The 23,106-nt window shown below is 29.8% G+C and overlaps 1 protein-coding gene across 5 annotated transcripts in view; it reads right to left on the bottom strand.

The window, feature by feature from the left end:
• Positions 1-23,106, bottom strand: part of LOC118202754 (putative phosphorylase b kinase regulatory subunit alpha) — a 138,645-nt gene that overhangs the window by 67,943 nt on the left and 47,596 nt on the right. For 3 of the 5 annotated variants that reach the window (XR_015043072.1, XM_085823971.1, XM_085823973.1), the window contains exons 12-16: positions 22,903-23,010; positions 21,392-21,470; positions 21,154-21,288; positions 12,230-12,339; positions 8,740-8,884 (exon numbers count right to left, since the gene is read on the bottom strand). Coding sequence is in view for 4 of the 5 variants with exons in the window: in XM_085823971.1 (XP_085680097.1) it covers positions 8,740-8,884; positions 12,230-12,339; positions 21,154-21,288; positions 21,392-21,470; positions 22,903-23,010 (577 nt within the window). In the remaining variant the exon portion in view is untranslated. The remainder of the gene's footprint in view (positions 1-8,739; positions 8,885-12,229; positions 12,340-21,153; positions 21,289-21,391; positions 21,471-22,902; positions 23,011-23,106) is intronic. The other 2 variants (XM_085823972.1, XM_085823974.1) reach the window with 1 other exon arrangement.

The raw sequence follows: 23,106 nt of genomic DNA, 5'->3' as shown, positions 1-23,106 counted from the left end.
TCTAAACCTAAAGTCGTTCATTACAACAGGTTAGCTCATTACTATGGCCATAGTACATAGTGTATTAAATTGTAAATTGTACAAGACCATGGTCCTTTTTGTTTCTAACTTTGTATTTGATTTGATTTGTATTTAGTATTTAATTTGTTTTAAGTTACTTATTGCAATTATTATTTATGTTTTTTTATTATTGTAATGTTTATTGTTGTATTGATGCCTGACTTGTAAGTTTGGCTTCCTGTCCACGGATTGTACTGACCAGGACGTGCAGTCCTTAGGAAGAGTGCAGTGCTACGGATTTTGTATTTATTTAGCCATTTTTAGTTGAATTTGTAATTAAAATTGTTTTATATTCCTGTGCAATGCAGCACGAGATTTAAAGAGGAATTTTAATTTAAAGAGAAAGCTACCCCGGTAAAATTAAAATATAGGAGCATGCGCATTTAACATTTTAACAAATAGATATTTCTTAATTGTACTCTTTTGCTAGCCAGAAAAATTGAGAAAATATCAGAAAATTCTCGTGCAGGATTAAAAAGATTATAAAAGCGGGAAGAAAATATCTCAATTCAGTTGTTTACTTAGTTCTTGTTGTTGATTGTAGCAAATTTTTGGCGAGATCGGATTAGATTTCTCTGTTTTGAATTGAGTTCTGTTTATATTTTAGTGGTTCAAAATATAACTACAGTGAGATATTGCGATATTGTACGACTATCTCTGAGGAAATTTCAGCATTTCGTTTTATTTCTTGGGATAAGAACAAATTTTGTTAACTTTCAATCGACTTGTTCATTCAATCCACTACAAACTCGTACGCAAGCAACAATATATATATATATATATATAAAGTATATATATATACAGCAGAATATAATTTATTTAACCTTCAGTCAGCATGGTGTATCTGTGAGATACTTTTCTATTCTTAAGTAAACGGAGGAAGATAATGATGCAGAAGACTAAAGAGTTTAAACAGAAATTCAAACTTTATTACACAATATGGTTAAAATTAATGACTCTTTTAATTTGACTATTTTTTAAAGTACATATCAGAGTATCTAGAAAGTAGTATTTCTCACTTATGTTGAAATCTGGTTATTTGAGCACTATAAAAACGTATTAAACAATAATGCTTTATCTGATATTCATGAAAAACTAAAATTCGTATGAGAAGTTCAAGAACTTCTTCATTAACAAGCTTCTTCAAGTTCTAACAAGTTCTTCAGTTACAACTGAAAAGCTAGATGGAATTCTGCAGACTATGAACAAGGAATTATATCAAGTGTTATTAGTACCTTATGTGTTAGATAAATAAACTTAAGTTCCTGCTTCTACCATCTTTAACTTTAAGCAAGTATCTTGAAAAAATAATAACAGAGAATACAAATTTCACGAAAATTATCAAATAATTTTTTTTTTACTGATGTCTAAATGTTTCTATCTGAAGGCAAGACAGATAATAATATAATAAAACTATTCATATGGCTTATTCATCATAAATTTAGATTAAAAAATACTTATATAATAAGCCTCATTGTAAAATAATATATATTAAATTACATAACACATAATTTACTTGTATTTGCATTTACATAGAAGGCAATGTCTAAAAAAAATTAAAAATGCTTAAAAACTCTTAAAATAAAATCACAGATAATGTGATGATCATAGCCATGTGCAAAATTTCAAAAACTATTATTGTATTTTCCTATGTATGAGACACATTTTTTCTTTAAAAATTCCTTACCTAAAAAATTGGGGTGCATGTTATACAATGGTGACACAGTCACCAATGTCATCAGACACAGATGAGGTCCAGCTGATGGATGGAAATTCTGATAGTGATAACGAGTTATATACTGAACAAATATTGTTTTCATTAACTTTATGCAATAATTGTTTTCCTCTTAAATTGTGAGCCAAAAGGCAAAACCAGTCTGTCAATCAAATCATTACTTAGTTATTCAACTTTCAGTTCCAAAAAATCAAGGTGCAATTTATACATAGGGAAACATGGTATTTAAAAATGTGTTAGTGACCTCCACCATAAGTAACTACAAGTAATTATTTTTTAATTATAAACACTGAATCAAAAACTATATTTCCTCATGCATTTTTTTCCCTTTTTAACTAATTTACCTATTCAAAAATTAAGAGGGGAAGTTATGCAAGTAACTTTATTTAAGAAGAATAAATGAAGTACAATCACAGTAAGAACATAACAAATGAAAAGTAGTCATGGATAAATTATGCACAACTATCAAAATATTATTTTTATCAAAGATACCTGCATTCCAATAGGAATACACACTAATATTAACACTACAATATCTGATGAATATTGAGCAGATGTTTGACATGAATTCAGCTGGATGTCAGCTGTTACCTTATATTGCTCCTTGGGGCACATCACATGAATGAATTTTGAGCACAGTTCACTTGAACGAATTTTGACCACAATCCCCAAAAGGGATACCAGAAGAACATAAGAGAATAAAGGTGAACAAAAGACTCAGATTTTGACAGATTGAACACAACAGCAGGAGATAAGGCTGCAATGAACTGGAACAAAAATAAAAGAAGTAAAGTGAAACCACAAGTTTGGAAAATTTCTTACATGTGAAAACACCTGCCACATTTCGATAGCTTAATAAGAATCTCCAGTAAATAAGTTTAAAAAAAAAAATCTGATGTGTACACCACGACTTCCTTGTATGGAATATTAAATTATACACATTTTTTCTTCCATTTCATTTAAACTTATTGGATTGAATTAAATCTACTTCGCTGACAGCGCATAAACCACAATAGAATAAATGCATTCTTTAAAATTCACTCTATTTGTTTACTACAGCGACACTCTGGCGCTAGCTTCACTTAACAGTATTATATTTCATACATATTATAACTCAGAATGCACAAAATTTATATCATTTAAAGATTTATCTAATCGTTGCCACATGCTCTATTCAAATACTTTAATAAAGCTAGAACACTGTATAAAAGAAATTAAGCAAACAAAACAAACAAGAAACAGTTTTTCACAGACGATTGAGTATTTCTCATTCAATTACTTGAGTTCTCACTTCATCACAAGGCAAAAATACATAAAAACTCAAAATATCTGTATTCAAAATTACGAAGTAAATCTTAAACACTTATTTCCTCAAAAAAATTCCAGAAAGGATTAAGCATGATTTAATTTGCAATAATAAATTAAGGTATTATCTTTGTTGTTGTGAAGCTTAGACTCTCTAGATTGGCAACAAATCCACTATCCTGTTGTTTCAAATGTAAACAAGCAATGGCCGCCATCAAAAAAATTATTAGGCTTAGTGGCACTTAAACAACTTTAAAATTGTTGATAATTCTAAAAATATTGCATACAGATTTACTTAAGGCATAAAAACCTTAACCGGAAGATAAGAACAACATAATTCAATCATTTTTAAAGCAAAAAATGCAAAGTTTACAAACAAATAAGAGTAAAGAAACTGAGATCACTGAGCCGGGTAACAGAATGGATATATATATAAATATATTTATATAAGTTTGGTGCGGCTGATTGCAACCAAAATACGAGGTGCACATCTACATGTTATAGCAGTCCTATATACAAAATTTCAACATTCTGAGGCTACTCGTTTTTGAGTTCTGCGAGATACATACATACGTACGCACATACGTTCGTACAGACGCCATGAAAAATTCTCTTCAGAATTAATTTTAAAGCAGTTTTATAATTTTTTTGAAGGAAAAGAGTATTTTATTCTGTCCCTACGTACAGATATCACGCAAAAACATTGTTAAATTGCATTCGATAGCGGTCAAAATGGATATTTTCGTTGAAATATGCTGCCTGAAACTTTTCGCAATTACAATACTTCCTTTTTACTTCGTACAAGGAAGTAAAAAGAATCTGAAAGGATTCAGATTTAACAATCACCCAAAAAGATTTATTATGGTTTTATATACACTCGCTGAGCTCACAGTCTACTAGTGTGCTGTTGCACTCACCTCTGCTAACCCATTTCTTTATGTTTTTTTAGCTTTATTATAAGGCATCAATTTCTTCACACTTAAAACATATACAATTCAACAGCAAAATCACAAAAATTTTAAAAGCAACATAGCAGATTACGTTTAGAATTCCCAACACAATATTGAATGTTGCCATACTATTTTTAAAAAATTTTCGGTTTTTTCTCAGTTCATCAGCTCAATTCATCAGTTCAATCATCAGTTTTCTCAGTTCAATGCTGTAGTTTTTTTAGAAGGGTGGCTTGCAAAACTTACTTTTTTGGTCTTTTTGTTATTAACATTTAGTGTGTTATTTATTAAATATTCTACACACTTATGCCACATAAATTCAACAGCAAAATCAAAATATATTTAAAAACATCCTATTCTTAGAATTTCCAATACATGGGCTGGAGATAAAATTGTTTTATTCTGTACAGTGTTGCCACTGCTCGTTTTTAAATTGTTGAGTTTGTTAATCAAATATTCATTAAAGTTTTACAAAATATGAAATACAGTCAAAAGTCGTTAATCTGGACTCGTCGGGACTTCGGCGATTCCGGATTATCGATTTTTCCAGATTATATATCATCAATTTAAATCTGGTAAGATGGCATGCAGAAATTATAAAATTAAAAATATGAAACCATAATTTATGAAATAAAGAGCAATTATGATCTAGTAAAAGGTATCAAAATTTACAAAAAAAAAAAAAAAAAAAAAAAAAAAACTCATATTTATTTGTTTACTTTATTAAACATTTCTTTCAATGCGCGCATGCGTAAAGCATACATTACACATAGTCGAAATTAGAAAATTCCAACCAGAAAACTATTTGATGTGTATTCGTAATATTTATAATGATGAGAAATTTGATTTAAATCATATCAAAGACAGAGTACATCGAGATGAAATACTACATTTAGTAAGGAATTATAAGAAGAATAAAATAAAAAGATCTGCCCTGCAGATAAGGACAGCGCTGACGGATCAACTTCCAGTTCATTGCGTGCCACGATGTCCCCCCCCCCCGGCATAGCAGCCTGAAATTGATAAACAGATTTCGGAATGGTTAGAAAAACTAAGGACATTTGCAATTACTCCTCAAAGATCTGAATAAGTTTGAGCAATGCCACAGAAGAACTACAAATGGAGCTAGTAAATCTATGATGTGATATAAATTTTATTGAAAGATCTGAATATTATCCACTTTTTGCAGCAATTCCACTTTTTTTTTTATGGACATCGAATCATGCTTTCGCTTTGTAGATCCTTTGGCAGCTCCAGAAACGGAAATTCTTTTTGACATAATCGAAAGTTCAAGCTTACTTCTATAAAATTGCTCTCACAGTCTGCAAAAAATAATAATCCAGATCCAATTCGAAGATTAAGGAACAACGCAATCTGCAACATTAACTGAAATAGATAATTACATAATTTTAGCTTAGCTTATACCGTCCGTTATAAATTAAATGTGCATGCGTAAACACATATGTGCATGCATAAACACATTATGCGTTTATGCATGCGCAGAAAGTTTGTAGCTTTGAGGTCCAGATTATAGATCATTCCGGATTATGGACATCCGGATTAAAAGACTTTTGACTGTATCATGTAACAACCTAAAAATTTTCTTCTGTAATAGGAAAAATTATCTACTATCACAGAACAGCTTGACAACAATGTAGGGGAAAACACATCATAAATATTAACTTCTACTTCTCATCAATGATTATTTAAAAAATAATCAGAGTACTTGTAATACTTTGCTCTCATATTTCATACTAAAACAAATTTGTTTCTGAAGAAGCTATTTATGTATGTTTTATTTTATTTTACTGTTATCTCTATTTAGGGTTTTGGATCATATCTTATATATAAAGAAGTGAAATGAACTAAATAAAAATGTACCTGTTTGTTAAGAGATATGGAACACAATATGAATTATATGAAATGCATTAAAAATGCAATATATTTATGTGAAATGAAATAAGAACTTGCTATAGTCAATAATAAAATAAAAAACAGGTGTTTTGTCCCCTGTCAGACCCTGATTTTCCTTCAGAATTTTTAAATTAAATGATGCACTTTAATGAAACTTAATATGGATAGATGGTATAAGCATGATGATCTCCGAGAAGGAGTTAAAAGTGGCTGCCAACAGCATCAAAGTGTGTACTTCTTCCTGGAAGATATTCATGAACACAACAGGGGACTTGACCTCATTTTTCTGTTTAAATCTTTCTTGAACTTCAATGACAATATACAGCTTCTTGCAATGCATTTTTCTATTCAGAATGCCCCAGAGAGAGAAATCTAGCAAGGTCATATCGAGACTCCTCAACATCCAAAATCCTTTGGAAATATCTAAATCTTTAAAGAAGGAAACAATTTTGGAAACATTGATTAGAAGTGTAGCAGTTACAGCAATATTCATTGTTTGATGAAGTAATATTGTGGAGCCTCCACTACTTATTAGAATACAAAATGCTCTAATTTTCGTTATATGGAAAAATAATTCTTCTTAGCTCCCTTTAAGATGCTTCTAGACCTCACATGCTAGTTCAAGAAGAATGAAGTTTGCATTTTCCACTTGAACTAGCATCACCAATCATATGCACTCTCACAAATTATTGGAATCATTGGAACTATTGATAATAACTGTAGCTCTTCTGTTAATCTACAGATTTAATTTTTGAATTTTTTGCACAGCAATAATATGACTGCATGCAGATGTGCTTTAGTGAACCTCAAATAAAAACTGTGCTTGTAAAACCTCCATAGCCTATGACAACTTATGCAAGGATATTCCGGGGAAATTTCACTTCAGTTTTACACTTCCGATGTTGCAATTTGTGCTATTTGCCTCCTTTATGATTCCAGAAATTTTTAATCTTGCAGTAGACACTAAATGAGAGATTCTACTATTTCTGATTTCCAAACAGCACAGTACAAATTGTACTTAATACATCTTTAAAGGTACAGTTCCAGTACATGCAATTTATAAGTAGGCACTGTTCCACTGCACACCATACCAGTAGAACTCAAACCAGTCAATGAAGCATGATGTCAGCTAAAAATTAATTGTGCATTTGCAATTACTCCTCAAAGATCTGAACAAGTTTGAGCAATGCCACAGAAAAACTACAAATGGAGCTAGTAAATCTATGATGTGATATAAATTTTATTGAAAGATCTGAATAGAAAACTTGTCAAAAAGATAAATACTGTCAATTATGAATCTTTGTAATAAGTATAATCACTTTGTTTAGGAACACATTTATAAGTGAAGAGTTTTTCCCCTCGTGCAGTTAAAAATTTTTATTAATTTTCAACTCAGAAAAAAATAGATGGACTAATGAGCATTTATAATTTGCAATAAAGATATTTTCTTGTAATTTTTCTCTAGTTTGCAAACTTATTCAAAATAAAAATAAAAATGCCATAAGGTGTGTAGCTAAATTTGTAGTAAGAAATAAAGAAGTTTATAATTACTTACATAGGATGTATGTATTTTTTCTGTATGCATCAAAGAAATATTTAATAAATAAAATAAACATAATAAGCCCTCATTATTTATTCTCAGTTTTTTTTAACTTGGAAAATTTTCATAATTTTTTAATTTTTAATTTATCTAAAAGTAAGTTATTTACTGGTTAATTCCACATATTAGAATCCTTTGAAATAAACAATCTGAAACTTTAATATTTTACCATCAATACTTTGTATCACAGAGTGCAAACAACAGAAAAATTTCTCTTACACACCAATTTAAGATTCCAGACAAAAAATAAACATAAATTGATATTTTTCCTTTGTGCCATTATTATTATTGTTTATGCAAGTTTTGTTAAATATATAGTGAATAGAATTTTAAACTTAGTTTAATATTAAAAGTTTTAAAATTTAGTTTTTTTTAAAAAAAAACCTCTTCATTTTGGTAAAAAAAAAGAAATCATCCCATGATCTGCTTTTAGATCATGAATTCAGCCCACTTGCTATTTGAGTTCGATAGAGGCTACAGAATAATACAACCACTCATGCTCTCCCATTAACCATTGCTAAGAATTTCTATGTGATCATACCATTTCTCACTAGACCAACTTATGTTAACTTTCACTAAAGTACTATATCCATTAGTTTTAAATTTATACAGGTCAACAAAGAGCCAAAAGAAAATAAAATACCTCTCTTAAAAACTTTCATGACTATTTTATATTAATTATGCAAACTGAAATTCAAACACTGTATCAAGTGCAAGAAAAAAACATTCAAACAGAAAAATGATGCTTATTAAATAGCACTTTCATTCAAATAATTACAATTAAAAATGTACAATTAAAAAAATCCAGTAAATTAAATGCCAAATATCAAAACCATAAATTTTAAAAAATTTAAATTTTAAATTTAATCATCCAAGCCTCCATTAATAATTTTAAGGTGAAATCAACTGATATATATAACACTGTCATGCACAGAGCCGATGTTCTCAAACCAATCCCACAATTTAAATAAAACACAGGAAAATCCAAGCACTTAACAGCCAAATTAATGCATAATTTAAGAAAAAGAAAAGTTAAATAAATTACAAAATACCAACTTAAAGTATTCATGCAGGATTATACAAGGCTACAGAGAATGCTGAAAAGAGCACCATATTTCACAAAGATATTGACAGAAAATTTTTTGAGATATATCGACTGTGGGATTATAACCCACCTATGAGAGATTTCTGCAAATTTAAGACCACAGTGGGTCTTCCCAGCATGTGCCAACTGGTCTTCAAAAATGCAATTTCAGTCTTGAAAGTATCTATCAGCAGATCTGTATCAGATGCGAGATAAAACCTTTGTTGATCAACAAACTACAAGTGGGCAATGGACATAAATTGCATTAAAAATTAGAATGAAATGTCAAAATGAAATAATTAGAAGCATACTATTGATAAAAATACTTAAAACAGATATAAATAAATGCAATAAAGTATTAACAATTTTAGCAATGATTTTTTATTTATTTACATAAATGTAAAATAAAATGCACAGAGAAAATTCTATTATAATTTTTTCAATGAATATATTAAAACAAATGAAATATACATAAATCCAAAGAATAGCATTTATAAGTAAGATAACCAATTAAAATGACAGTTTATAACCAATGTATTGCTCCGTCAAATAACAGTAAACCCTACCCAAGCATAGATTTGTGCAAACAATTTCGCATATACATATTATCAGAATTGTTTCCATTTAACCACTTCGCTGCTTTGCCCACGTGCCGTAAAGGCACTGCTTTCAGACTTTTACCAATTTGCCTCCATGCCTCACGAAAATCTCATTTCTCTGTTGCTTTTACTGTTTTGCCCATTCTTTTCTATTTTTAATATTAAATTAGTCATACAGATGGCAGTAGATGCCCACTAAATGGTCATTCGTAAAGTCTATTTTGTTCCATACCAATCAATTCAAAACTATTCATTTGTTTCATGTTACTTTTAGAACTTAAAGAATTTTTACATTTCAACGCTTAACTTTTCCCATGCATTTTTTATTTTTTATTTGATAATTTTATTGATGTACAGTAGATAAAATTTATTTTTAACACATAATAATAACTAGAAGTTAATATAACATAAAATAATAACTAGAAGAATTCAGAATGTATGCAGCTAATTTCTTTCAATTCAGATTGTGATTTGGCATCAGAATCCAAAATGTCTGTAAATGAGTCTGGAAGAAGTAAAAGTTCTCTAAATGACTTCGATACTGGTATTAAAAAAATGGTGGTGTTTCACTGATTGAAAGGATATTAGATATTTAAAAGCTACACTAGGACTAGCAAAAGAGCTTTTTAGAGGTGATTTTACCTCCACCAAAAAATTAAATAAATAAGATCCACAAGATGGTGCAGTGTGTGTTCACTGAAGTAAAATGATAACAGAAAAAGAATTAAAAAAGAAACTCAGTATTTTTCATCTGGACTGAGGCTTTAATGTGTGACTGTTGCTTTGTTTTAAGATAATCACACTAAATCACACCTTTGGGGGAAGGGAAAGGCTAAGTTAAGGTAATTCTACTTTTTTACAATTTATACAACTGTAAATATAACTTCCCTGTTAGGTGCTCACGTATCATGAAACTTGCAGGAAATATATTATTATTTTACTTGCAGTTAAAAAACTGTTCTATATGCTTAAAAACCTTACAAATGTTAATTTTAATAACATTTTCCTAATTACAAATTTAAAATGAACCAAAACATATAGTTAAAAAATGCAATATTTTTTAATGAATTTAGTAAAATTTACCAACACTGAAATTTCATTCATATGTAATTTGCGGTTTTCATCAACATTAATTGCTTGCTGGCATCCAACTGGCCAGAAGTTATCAACAATTTCAAAAGATTTCCATCAACTGGAAAGGAAGCCAAAGAAACTAAATGAACTGAAAAAGCAACTAGTGGCAAAGGATTTTTGGCATATGGAAAAGAAATAATGAAGATTAATTGAGAAATGATGAATGAAGAATTGGAAGATCTTATAAAACCACCAACACTGGAAGTAGTGATCATGAAGAAAACAGTAAAGTATCTTTAATTTACAAGTTAAATGAGCTGCAAAAAAGACACAGGAACTCTCTGCTTTAGTAGTGTAGACTGATCCAAACGAAGAACAAATGAAAACTTTATGAGAGGCATTGGAAAACTCTGCACTCTTAACACAAAGCATTTAATGAGCTGTGATGGTCATTGTCCCCACCAAAATCATCAGCTTTTTCGTAAAAAAATAATTACAACACATACTTATGCAGTAATACAAATTCTTTTAATCAATATTTGTTTCCTTTTAATTACAACAATATTTAGGCTTGTTTAAATTATACATATTTTCTTCATCTAAATTATAACTAACACATTTTTCCTGAAGATAATTAACTTTGCAAAAGCGATTTTGCTGTATATGCTGTGTATTAATCGACATAACCCCAATGTTCAGCAAGGGTTTACTGTAGACTCCAGTTTTATCAGACAAATATTTTTTTTTCCTGATGAAATTGTAAAGGATAAACAACAAATAATACAAAGCATACTTAAATACCTTAGAAAACTGTTTCACAGCCAAAATGGGAAATATAAACTAATTAAAACTACTAAATAGATTAGTAAAATGGAAATATTAGCATACGCTGCCACAAAATAGGCAATTACTAAAAATATTTACTTATTATTTACTATGAAATTGAATATAAAAACATTTATATATATATATATATATATATATATATATATATATATAATGGAAATTAAAAACAAAATTATAAGTAAACTAAAATTATAAGTAAATATATTCACATCATTCCCTTAAATATAAATGGCATTTATTAGATATTACTTCACCCGTTAATTCATAATTTACAGTTTAAATCCAGTATTTTAGATGTTAAAGAGATTGCTAAACAAATAAATGTTAATTACAACAGTCGTTTTCTAACTTTAATCAATAAAAGAATTTTTAATATTTTCACCAATTCTTTTGTAGCACATTAAAAAAAACTTTCCATTTGATATATAACCGCACAACATTCCAAATAATAAAATCCAAAATAATAAATTCCCAAAATAAAGAAAAACAGCACAAAATTCCAAATTCAAATATAAAATTCTAAATTAAAACTTTCATCATATACTAAGTTTGCATTCAACAATTTAAAACTGAAAATTCCATGTTATAGAATCATACAATTTTAAATGTTTTAAAATTTACATATATTCAAAAAAAAAAATACTTAATAACAATTGAAATAAAGAGAGCTATTTCTGCATGAAAATAAACACAATTTCACTCCATTGCTAGTAATTTTTTTCAACTATTTTAGATAAATTACAAGTATTTTTTCTAGCTTCAAATTAATTCTAACTATGAAATATGCATGTATATTAGAGAAGAAATACACATTAATAAAAAGAAAATACTATTATAAAAGAGTAAGAAAAAAGAAAATAAATAATAAAATAAATGAATTAAAATTTTTCTGGGGAAAATTTGGCTGCTATCAGAAAAAGAAAATTATTTTCACCAGAATCATTAAATTCAAAAATATTTTTGCATTTAAATAGATGACTTGATATGTATGTGAATTAAATAGTATAAAATTCATTACAATGTCTTTAATACATAATGCACATTAAAAATAAATATATGTACCTGAGGAGTAAAAGCAAACATTCGATCTTGTAGAGTAAATAATTTACTAGTACTCAATAAACCCACTTCTCTGGAATATCGTCCTGAAAGACCTAACTTTTTATTTCGACCTAAATTGAAAAAAGAAAAAGAAATTCTAGTTTATATTATTCAGAAGCACATAAAATTTAATACAATTACTGTGTTGACTTACTCATTAAAAAATAATTTTACATCTAAGTATCCCAAACATGGAATTTTGGCTCATATTTACATGTTGATGGAGAAAAAGCCAAAATGCCTACTAGCCGCATTAAGAAGGGTGTACCCCCAAAATTTATAGTCTGGTCATGGGGCAATGAGTTATACTAAACAATAATGAGGAGGCTATTGGTTTATATCGCCAAGTAGATGTTAATGTTCCAATTCGCATGAAATGAAGTCTCATTTGAGTCAATCAAACAGCATATAGCAATGTTCAAAAAACATGGAAGAGGTGAGAATGTGAGATGGCAACTGGTACTTAGAAGTTCATATGGTGACAGAATGTGGTAGCTCGGTGTAGAAAACCATTCAAAGCTAATGTAATTTTTAATAATTTAAAGCTAATGTAACAATTCTAATGGATAATGTTTTGCACACAAAATAAAGACAAGCTAATTATATCAAATTCCTTCAAAAGTTAACCAATCCATCTCAGTTAACACTTAAACACTCTTTTGGTACATGTACATGCAAACAAACTTTTGAGCCCTTTCGAGCCAAGCATTTAATTTCATAGGAATAACTTAGATAACATGTTTGTTTTTCCTCTTTTTGAAAACTTGGTTATCTGACAAACGTTTTTAACATAATTATCACAAATATTGATGCATGTCTTCAAATGATACATCCATAATTCTTAACACTCTTACCCTCACAATCACGGTATGATCAATCAAAGATTTGAGAATAAATTAAACTCCTCCCAATTCTACACCTTTGATTTCTAAGCTTTTTTTAAAAAATCAAAACTCTTAAGAATGGAAAAAACTAAAAGGATAATATCTGGGCAATGGAGGAAAAACTGGATAACATGATGAAAATGAATTTTAAGAAGGTTGTTTGAACACTCAAGTATAGGATGTCCACAAAGTCCCCAAACAACTTTACCCTATTATCCTAGGTGGGCACTCTGTAAAAAGCAGAGCTCCAAGTTTTTCTGGTGTTATTCCCACAAAGTCATTTTTACCCCAAATAATTTGTTTTGGTTTATTTTACACATACTATGAGGATCTGGGGATCTGAAAGTCCTGATGTCACAAGACAGATGAAGTGGAGCAGCCCAAAAGTAAATGTTTGGTGCTGGATACTGTATGAAAAGATTTTTAGGACCATTTTACTTCCATGAATAAACAATAGTAATAGGAGTTTACTTCAGTACATTGATTACCATATTTTCTGGTGTACAAGACGCATCTATAATTTTAAGCTACATTTTTTAATTTTTAGGTATATTTGCCATATGGCATGCACCCAATTCTTCACGAAAAAACCTACAAGATGCATGAACTTATCTTTTGAGGTCACTTATTCGAACATTCGTCCTAGCCTTCCAAACAATGGTAAACTGCATTGAAAAGTGATAAGAACAATATCTTTGTGGGTTAAATGTTTGAAGGAGTAAATATTCTGACAAGAGCATGCATTGTATTCACTGCAAGTCTTCAAAAGCATGCTATTGTAGAGCAGTTCCAAACTGAATGAATTCATGGAATTAGATGTTTTCTCTTTCTATAGTCATTTGAAGCTGAGATTTTGAAGTGAAAATCGAAGGCTTTAGTAAATCGAATTTGCTTTATTTGAAATCCAGTTGATCTAGTGCTCCTTTTAGTAGTAAATCTGGCTCCAGATCTGGTATATGATGCACACCTGTAAATTTCGGTCCTATTATTTTTAATTAAAAGTTCATGTTATATGCCAGAATATACATAATTACATTTGCCCACAGGAGGACCGTCAACCAGTGGTCATATTTCTGCAGGATAAAACTGTTGCCTATAGTCACACTGAATTTTCAAACTTTGAACCTCGCTTGTGAAAATGTAACCAATACCAAAGATATTAGTTGTTCCATTCTGAAACAAAAGCTGTTAAGGGACTTTATGAAAATGCATGAACATTGGTGGCTATCATAATAAAAAGTTTTGAATAACTAAGCTCTCAAATAAAATATTTTAAAAAATTTCATAATATGTAATTTATTTCTGCACAATCAAATGGGTGTTTGAAATTTATAAAATCAGGCAAGCAATTGAAGTTTATAAAATCAGGCAAGCAAATAAGACTAATAAAAACTGGTAGTTAAAAACTTACATTCAAGTCCCAGTGGAACAAGTTAGATCCATGGGCCATTTTCCATGAGTAATGTGAATATGAGACAGTTTAATGAGACATTTGAGAATAATAATACAAGAATAATTCCAGCTGCACAAAATTTCAAAAGCATTAACCTTTTTGCACTTTTCCAAGAAATTTTAGGCCAAAATATGTTTTGTAGATGGCAAGATGGCAAATACATAGTATTTATCAATAATGGAAAGGAAATAATTTAGTTTAAATGCAAGCTAAAAATTTCTTACAACAGCTTATTATTTGAAATGACAAATATCATCTTTTACTTCTAAATTTATTCTTTCAAAATGCTGCATCTAAACAAGCTGTGAATTAAAGGGTATTTTTTTGCGCATTCCAAAGAGAAATATTCTTGTTCCATAACTGAAAAGCATTGTAAATTGTCTGGTATTAAAATTTCCTAATACAAAATAAGCAAAATTATTGATCAGAAAGAGAAAAACCGTTAATCACACCTTTTACTTGAAAAGAACTCTCCAAATGAATAACCAAAAAAAGTACAGACTGCCTTTTAAGTTAAATTGCTGATAACATGAGAAAAATCCACTAACTCAAAAACCAACTGCAGTCTTAAAATTTATCTGTAGCAGTAATAAATAAAATAATAAACCTAGATTATCAATTAAAAAAAAGCTAAAAACATAATATTCCCTAGCATTTGCTGAGACATACAGCTAAGCGTAGAACAATTTGTAGAATCCTGTATGAAAACTATTTAGCAGGAGATAAACGGAAATACAATGTGACTCGCGATGAACTATGAATTTACCTAAATGATTGCAATGCAAATTCATTATCAAAATGAAACAAAAAAATATGTACAAACCTGCTTCTGCAACTGCAAAGAAAGTTTTGGTAAGAGGTTTATGATTGTTGTGAGATTCCCTTACAGTGGGAAATTAAAAATTAGGAGAGTGGGGAAAGTGTTTAACTCTACATTACTATCAAGAAAAGGTTTTACACCCAATATTTACACACACACACACACACATACAAAAATAAATAAATAAAATAAAAAAAAAAAAAAAGAGAGAGAGAGAGAGAGACATCAAGACAAAGCAATAAGACTTCATCAAGATAAAGCAATAAGTCATACTTCAAAATGAGGCCCACCAGCGGCCAAGCGGTAAAGTCGCTGAACACTGGTAGTTCAGTCCGAGGTTCAAATCCCACGAACGGGCTGGCTGCACGGGTGTTTTCGTGGTTTCCCCATGTGTGACGCGTATACGAACCAGTTTCCCTTAGAAAGTCCTCCACAAAGGCATCCCTTCCCTTAGGCAGATAGCCCTAGTGTGCTTTGCCATAATTAAATACACACACACACACACAAACATACTTCAAAATGTACTACTAAATCTCTTGTAGAAATGAAGACTGATACAGGTACTGCGCATACACCTTTTCAAGATATTATAGTGAAGTCTCCTGATGTTTAACCTTTTAACTGTCAAGTTATTTTGATGATTTGGGTGCATAAATTGTCCATTTTGTTTTATTTCAAAAATGAAATGTTTGCCTCACAGTCAAAAAAATCAAAAAAAAAAAAAAAAAAAAAAAAAAAGCCGCACACTTTAACCTCTAATCTTTGAAATGTTCAGTAAAATGCTGCCATCTGATGAACTGAAGCCGAAATAAACTTCTCACGATATATATTCGGGTATAACAATACGATGCACTAAAAAAAATTACCCCGAGTAATACTCAGGCGTGACATTTTGGAATACCAGTGCTGTGCCCGAGATTATTTCGGGCATGACAGTTAAAAGGTTAACCTATGGACTATTATGCCTTTGGTCTCAAAAAGAGATCGTTCAGAGGGCAAACCCACCACAATTGATGGGCTCTGGAAAGTAGTAGAAGAAGAATGGAAATCCATGTCCCTGAAAATTTCATTACCATGAAAATCAAAATGCAGACTTATAACAAAACAAAACAAAAAAAGGTTATGAAATCAAACATTAAAAAAATACTCTTTATATTTTAAACATTAATTAAATAGCTCCAAAAACAGTCTAAAATGCGTGAGTACCCTCTGTATTTTTTATGTAGTTTTGTGATATAAATAAAAAACATGAACAAGAAAACACTGAAAATGCAATAACATGCAATATTTTCTGCTTAGCAGTTACCATCGATATAAATGCTGCATGCCAATAGATACACATAATTTATAGGTAACATTTGACTTACAATGATTGTTGTTGCATCATAAGTCAGATTTGATTTAAATTAGCAAATTATTGTATTCTTGATATTTTTTATAACACTTTTAAAAATTAGGTTTTTCTTTGATTTAAAATGGGCTTAAGAATGTGTTATAAAACTTATAGAACCAAATTATTTGTATACATATACACTACACGCCAAAGTTTCTCAAACTATGGTACATGCATCACTAATGATACATTACATTATTTTGGGTGGTACAATTTTTACAAAGAAGATTTAAATGAATACAATAAAAAGTCTGAGATTTGGACGTAAAATATCTAGAATAATCTAAAATCCACAACTCAAAACCACCAACAAGGTTTGTTTTTTTTTTTTTCGGGGGGGGGGGGGTATACTTTACATGTGCCCGTTTGATTTCTCCCCCCCCCACACACACACATAATAAAACATGTGGAGAGTACCAATTCTTAATTTCACTTCAGCTCTAAATAAAATACCACATTAATGAAGAAACAATCGTTTAGCATAAATTTGTGTGACCTATAATTTGGCTCTGTGGCTGTACATCTGCTTGACATACATCTCAAACTGAACTATTCTATACAGAAACGTCACTGATTTTAGGCCAACTAATATTTTATATCTCTGGCCACCAACCTGGAGAATCATTATTATAGTTTGCTTTCCTCCCTGCATGTTTATCAACACATGACAACTTGAGTAATGACTCTTGCAGTGACGCCTAAGCAATTTTTTTTATATTAGTAATTGTATGAGAAAGAGTATGGTAACCTTTTATGTTGATATTACATTTGACGATGATTACAGATTTAAGTTAAATGCACTAATAAATGTTGACGATGATTACAGATTTAAGTTAAATGCACTAAGAAACGTTGATGACGAAAAATTTAACAAAAATTTTTTTCCTGCTAAATAGATCTAGTTAATGATACCCATAGGCAAAAGATTGCAGTTAGTGCTGTTTGAATTGAGAATAACTGATTTGTTATTCACATAAATCCAGAATTGGTGCCAGAGCTCATATTGCCACACTGGGTGGCAGAATTAAGGAAAACAAAATTTCTGGAATTTAGAGAAGCACCAAGCAACAAAATTAAGGGATGACAAAATTTTTAGAGTTTAGGGAGAGCACAAGACCTTAAATTTAAGGGTGCCAGATATTTAGAACTTAGGGAGGCACTTGGTAGCAGAATTTAGGACTGCAGACACTGCATCAGGTGGTAAGATATCTAACGCTGGCCCTTGATAAGCCTTATGTATAAATAGGAATTAATTTATTCAGGACTTAGATGAGCCTTAAGCATGTGCAAAACGTAGACGCAAGAATAATAAAAAAAATTATGTCAGAGTTTTCTAATTCTGGAGCTGCAACAGGATCTAAAAAGTGAAAGCATATTTTGATGTGTAGAATTGCTGCAGAAAATGGATAAAAGTATATCCATCTCAAAATTGTGGAAGAAGTATGGCAATGTAAAGCCAACTGTATATGACATATGAAAACAGAAAAAGGAACTTTTTGAATTTTTTGTGGATTCCAACACCCCACTTTCAATGAATAATAGAAAAATTATTCATTATGCTAAAAGTGATGATCATGACAATGTAATGATTTAAATTATCAGACATAATCACAGCGAGGGCATGACATTGACGGCTCAAAAGCTAATGGCTCAAGCCAAAACATTTCATGAAGAAATTAACTTAAAAATTGAGCGCATGTATTCGACAGGTGGTTAACCAAATTTAAAAATTTCCATGGCATAAGGCAATTAAATATTTCAGGTTAAAATACTAAAGTTGCTGAACTATTTACACATAAATTCACTGAACTCATTAAGTGAAAAGTTTTCTCCAGAACAAATTTACAACACTGATGAAACTGGGCTTTTCTGGCAATATGTAACATGAAATACCCTGGCAACCTCTACAGAAAAGGTTCCAACTGGTGTCAAAGATTCCGAAGGGAGACTAACAATTTTAGCATGTAGAAATGCTGCAGGAACCCACAAGTGTAAATGTTTCATAATCAGCAAAAATGCCCCACATTTAAATCTCCAGCATTTAAAGGAGTCAAGATTTTCCCCCTTATATATTCTGCAAATAATAGAGCATGGATTACACAAGCATTAATGAATGATTGGTTTGAAAATCATTTTATACCCGATGCTTGGCAGAATTCGGTTAGTTTACCTGATAAGGCAAAAATTGTCCTGATTGAAGACAACTGTTCACTTCACTTAAAAGTTTTAGTGAAACATAACATATCCATATTAATCTTTCCTCCAAACTGTACGTCCACAATTCAACCTATGGATATCAGAATAGTGCATGCGCTGAAATGCAAATATAAAGTAGCATGCACTGAAATGCAAATATAAAGAAGCATGCACTGAAATGCAAATATAAAGTAGCATGCACTGAAATGCAAATATAAAAAAGCATGCACTGAAATGCAAATATAAAGTAGCATGCACTGAAATGCAAATATAAAGTAACACTTTTCAAATCTATGTTAAATTTATTGAAAAATGGGAAGACTATTCAAGATTTTTTTAATATTTTAGTATAAAACCTGCTTGTGGAGTATTGTAAGATCATGGGAGAATGTGTCTCGAGATACTTTAAAAAAAGCTTAGCATACTATATGGCCATGTACCATATTTCATGGTGAGGATAATGAAGATGGTAGCCGCTAATATGAAGGTTCACAGATATCACAAACCAAAAGTGAAACTTTCTAATTAATGGATTTTGTAAAGATATGTGGAGAAGTGGTAATAAATGAAAATGACATAACAGAAGTTCTTTGTTGCGATGACAATGTCCCAATCATCAATCAAATAATGGACTGTGAAATCTGTAGTATGGTTCTAAATCCAGAAAATACCACTACCAATAGTGAAGGAAGTAATAGATATGATACTGAAAATGAGAAAATTTCTATTGACAAGTTAGTCGGAATTCTGGACACAGCAATTACAGGACTTGAACAATGAAACTTTAACTGAACAAGAAGTTATGGCTAGCTATAGAATTAAAGAGAAAGTATTAACACAAAAAATGAAGCTACATAAACAACTTACATTGAAAGAAATGTTTAATAAGTATTAATAAGACCAAGATATCCTGTAAATTCTAACAACTGAAAAAGTTATATAAGCTATTTTTTCTTTTTATTTTCAAATCTCAATTTCAGCCAAACCCCTATATACTGATATAAAATAAGTTTAATATTCTAGAATGATATAATATATTCTTATAATTACAGGCACATTTTCTTAATGTTTATAGAGAAAAGTTAATCAACAAATGACTTTATTCATGTCACTTGTATGCTAGAGCCAACTTTCAAAATAAATTATTCAAAGAAAAAGCGCTATATAAAATATGAGTTAATAAATAATATCAGTATTATTGAGTTAAAAATTGAATTAAATGAATCAGCTTTATAGTATTTAAATAAATATTACATAACCAAGCTAAAAATTTTTAAAAAGGATAAGCATGCTAACTTAAATTTTGAAACAGGACAGAATTCAATCTTATGCTCGTCATTTTACAGAAGTGCTCCCTGTATTTTAAATTACTGTTCAATATGGCTCTTCATAAGAGGAATAGTCTACCTTTTTTGAAGATACTGCTTTGAAAAACAGACACACATAAGATTTTCTTGATGTGTATTAGAAAAAAGTACTCATCTGAGGTTGAATTTTGTCCAATTTTAGCTGTTCAAATGCTTTTGTTAATAGAAAAATAAAATATAAAGCACAGCATAGTAAAAACTTAATAATAGAAATTATTTAATCAGCATAACAAAGAATCTTATGCATCACATACCTATTTTAAATGAATGAAGCTGAATTTATTACAATCAGACATTATAGAACTGAATTAAAATTTTGCATAAATAGCAAGTTTTAAAAGAAGGATCTATTTTATAATTTAAAGGAAATGTTTAAAATTACTATTTAACTTCTTGGAACCAAATTTAAAAGTAACTCAGATGCAATTAAAAGTATAAAACTTTTTAAAAAATTTTCTATTATTTTGTGCAGTGATTTAAACACTTTTTAATTTGAGACTACCAATTAATATTTAAATTAGTCTATTTCTACATTAAGTTCAATATTTCACACTTTTATTTAAAATTCTAAATTGAAAATCATTGAGTTTTCAGAATGTGAAGATATTTACAAATAAAATGAAGAACTTATTAAGCATAGAATCATATACAGATATACAGAAGAGAGTGCATATTATTAAAATTAACATTATAGTAAGCATTTTATAAAATTGCAGTTACTTCATGTTTTGAATGAATTTCAAAATTAATTTTCCAAAATTAATAATTTTACCTAAATAGGAATATATGTGACTTAAAACTCGAGCTGGCTGGACTTCGATGGGAGAGACTTCTGATATTGTTTGTACATGTATATCATGATTCTTCAATTTTTCTTTTACGTAAAGATCTTCTGCTAGTATGACAACTGAAATGGTAATTTTACCAATAATATCTAGCATCAATAAAATCTGATAAAAATTAATTTGTTATTCAACAAAATTTATTATCAAATTTATAAAATTTCTTACCCTGAACTACAACATCAGGTTTTTGTTCAGAACTTAATCGCCTATTCAATGGGTCAAGTTCTCCTGGTGCAAGGAAGCCCTTGGAAAAAAAAAGAAAAAGATTGACATTATACTAGTTTTTAAAATATTTCGCATTCCTTAATAATGTAAATATCATCTTAATAAATGGAAGCTTATCAAAGCAGAAAAGATATTAAGTAATTACATAAATTTAACTAGTAAATGCTGTTTCAATATAGGTTTTTATGAGCAGATTCTAAAAGTTATGCTACTCAGAGGGTTAAAAGCAATTAAAACATATTTATCTTAAAAGTTATTCAAAAGTAATATTTCAAACATATATATATTTAATTAAGATACAATAACACGCCGAACAAATATTAATTTAGAAGTCAAACAACTTTCTTTCCATCAACTAGCTATAAAGTTGCACGTATTTTTCAGAAATTTAACTTTCAGGTTGTTTATTCTCCCATCAATAAAATTCTGAGCTCCATATTCAAGGACCCCATTTCGGATATGAATTCCTGGGGTATTTACAAGATTCCTTGCCAGTGTGGTTTAATTTACATTGGCCAAACTAAGACAGCCTTAAAATTTCCTGTCAAGGAACATGAGGCATATGTTAGAAAAAAGGAAACACAGAAGTCTTCTATTGCCCAACATTGTTGGTCCAAAAATCACACTTTCAATTTTTCTGCTGCCAAAATTATTCAAAAAGCATCTTCCATTGGTGAACTGGATTTTCTAGAGGAATTTCACATTCAAAAAAATCTTTCTGTTCTAGTTAACGATCCTAAATACAATCCATCTTTGCCTTCAGCCTTTAAAGAAATTAGTTCTGGTTTGTTATTAGCTTATGTTTTAGTTCTAGTTTCATCAACAGATGGTGCCAGTAGCTTATCTCCTGTCCAGGCTTTCTTTTCTTACCTAATCATTATATTCTATCTCGTTCATTTGCGCTTTTGCAGCTGAAGATGATAGTTCGGTAAAACGATCGAAACTTTAGTTTCACCAGTGAATGAAAAAGTATTTTAATCAACTGAATGGCACAGGTTTTTACTATATCTTTTTTTTAATAATATTTTATTTTATTGCTTATTTGATTCAACAATAAATTATAAAATCATCCACAAATATTTAAAGAAAATAATAAAATATTTTAGAGAATGTCATAATAAATGTAAAACACAGACAAGCTTCATGCAATTTTCTACTTGGATAATTAAAATATTTGTCAACACACTCTGTATAAAAACCATAAAATGCAACACAGTGCTACCAAATTGGCTATACTTGTATTGCTTCAGGACATAATTGTATTCAGGACATAGTGTTCCTGTTAATGCTGTTCAGGACATTTCAAGAAAATAGACAAAAATGCATATTCTCTTATTTTGAACTCTTGTGTATAATAAATAACCTAATGATAATGCACTGCAATAGGTCTCAAGAACTATAACAACATAAGGTTGCTTTCAATATGCACCAAAGAACAAAAAAAAACTTACTTCTTGCAAAAGCCTTCCAACTATGTACAGAGACTGGGCCCATATGAAAGGTTTCTGACCGATGGCAATTCGTTCTTGACTATGAGGGTTTTGGTACTCTAAATCAACCTATAATTTAAAACATTTTCACATAGGTATACCTTAATGAAACAGAATGATAAGCATTTCTGCAACAAACTGAACATGTTAACATGGTGCAATCAC

This window comes from Stegodyphus dumicola, chromosome 9 (genome assembly GCF_044657685.1).
Source record: "Stegodyphus dumicola isolate Sdum_Otavi_A_Nest chromosome 9, ASM4465768v1".
NCBI classification, from domain to species: Eukaryota; Metazoa; Arthropoda; class Arachnida; order Araneae; family Eresidae; genus Stegodyphus; species Stegodyphus dumicola.
Note: the sequence above shows the minus strand (reverse complement) of the source record. Positions and strands in the feature narration are given on the sequence as shown.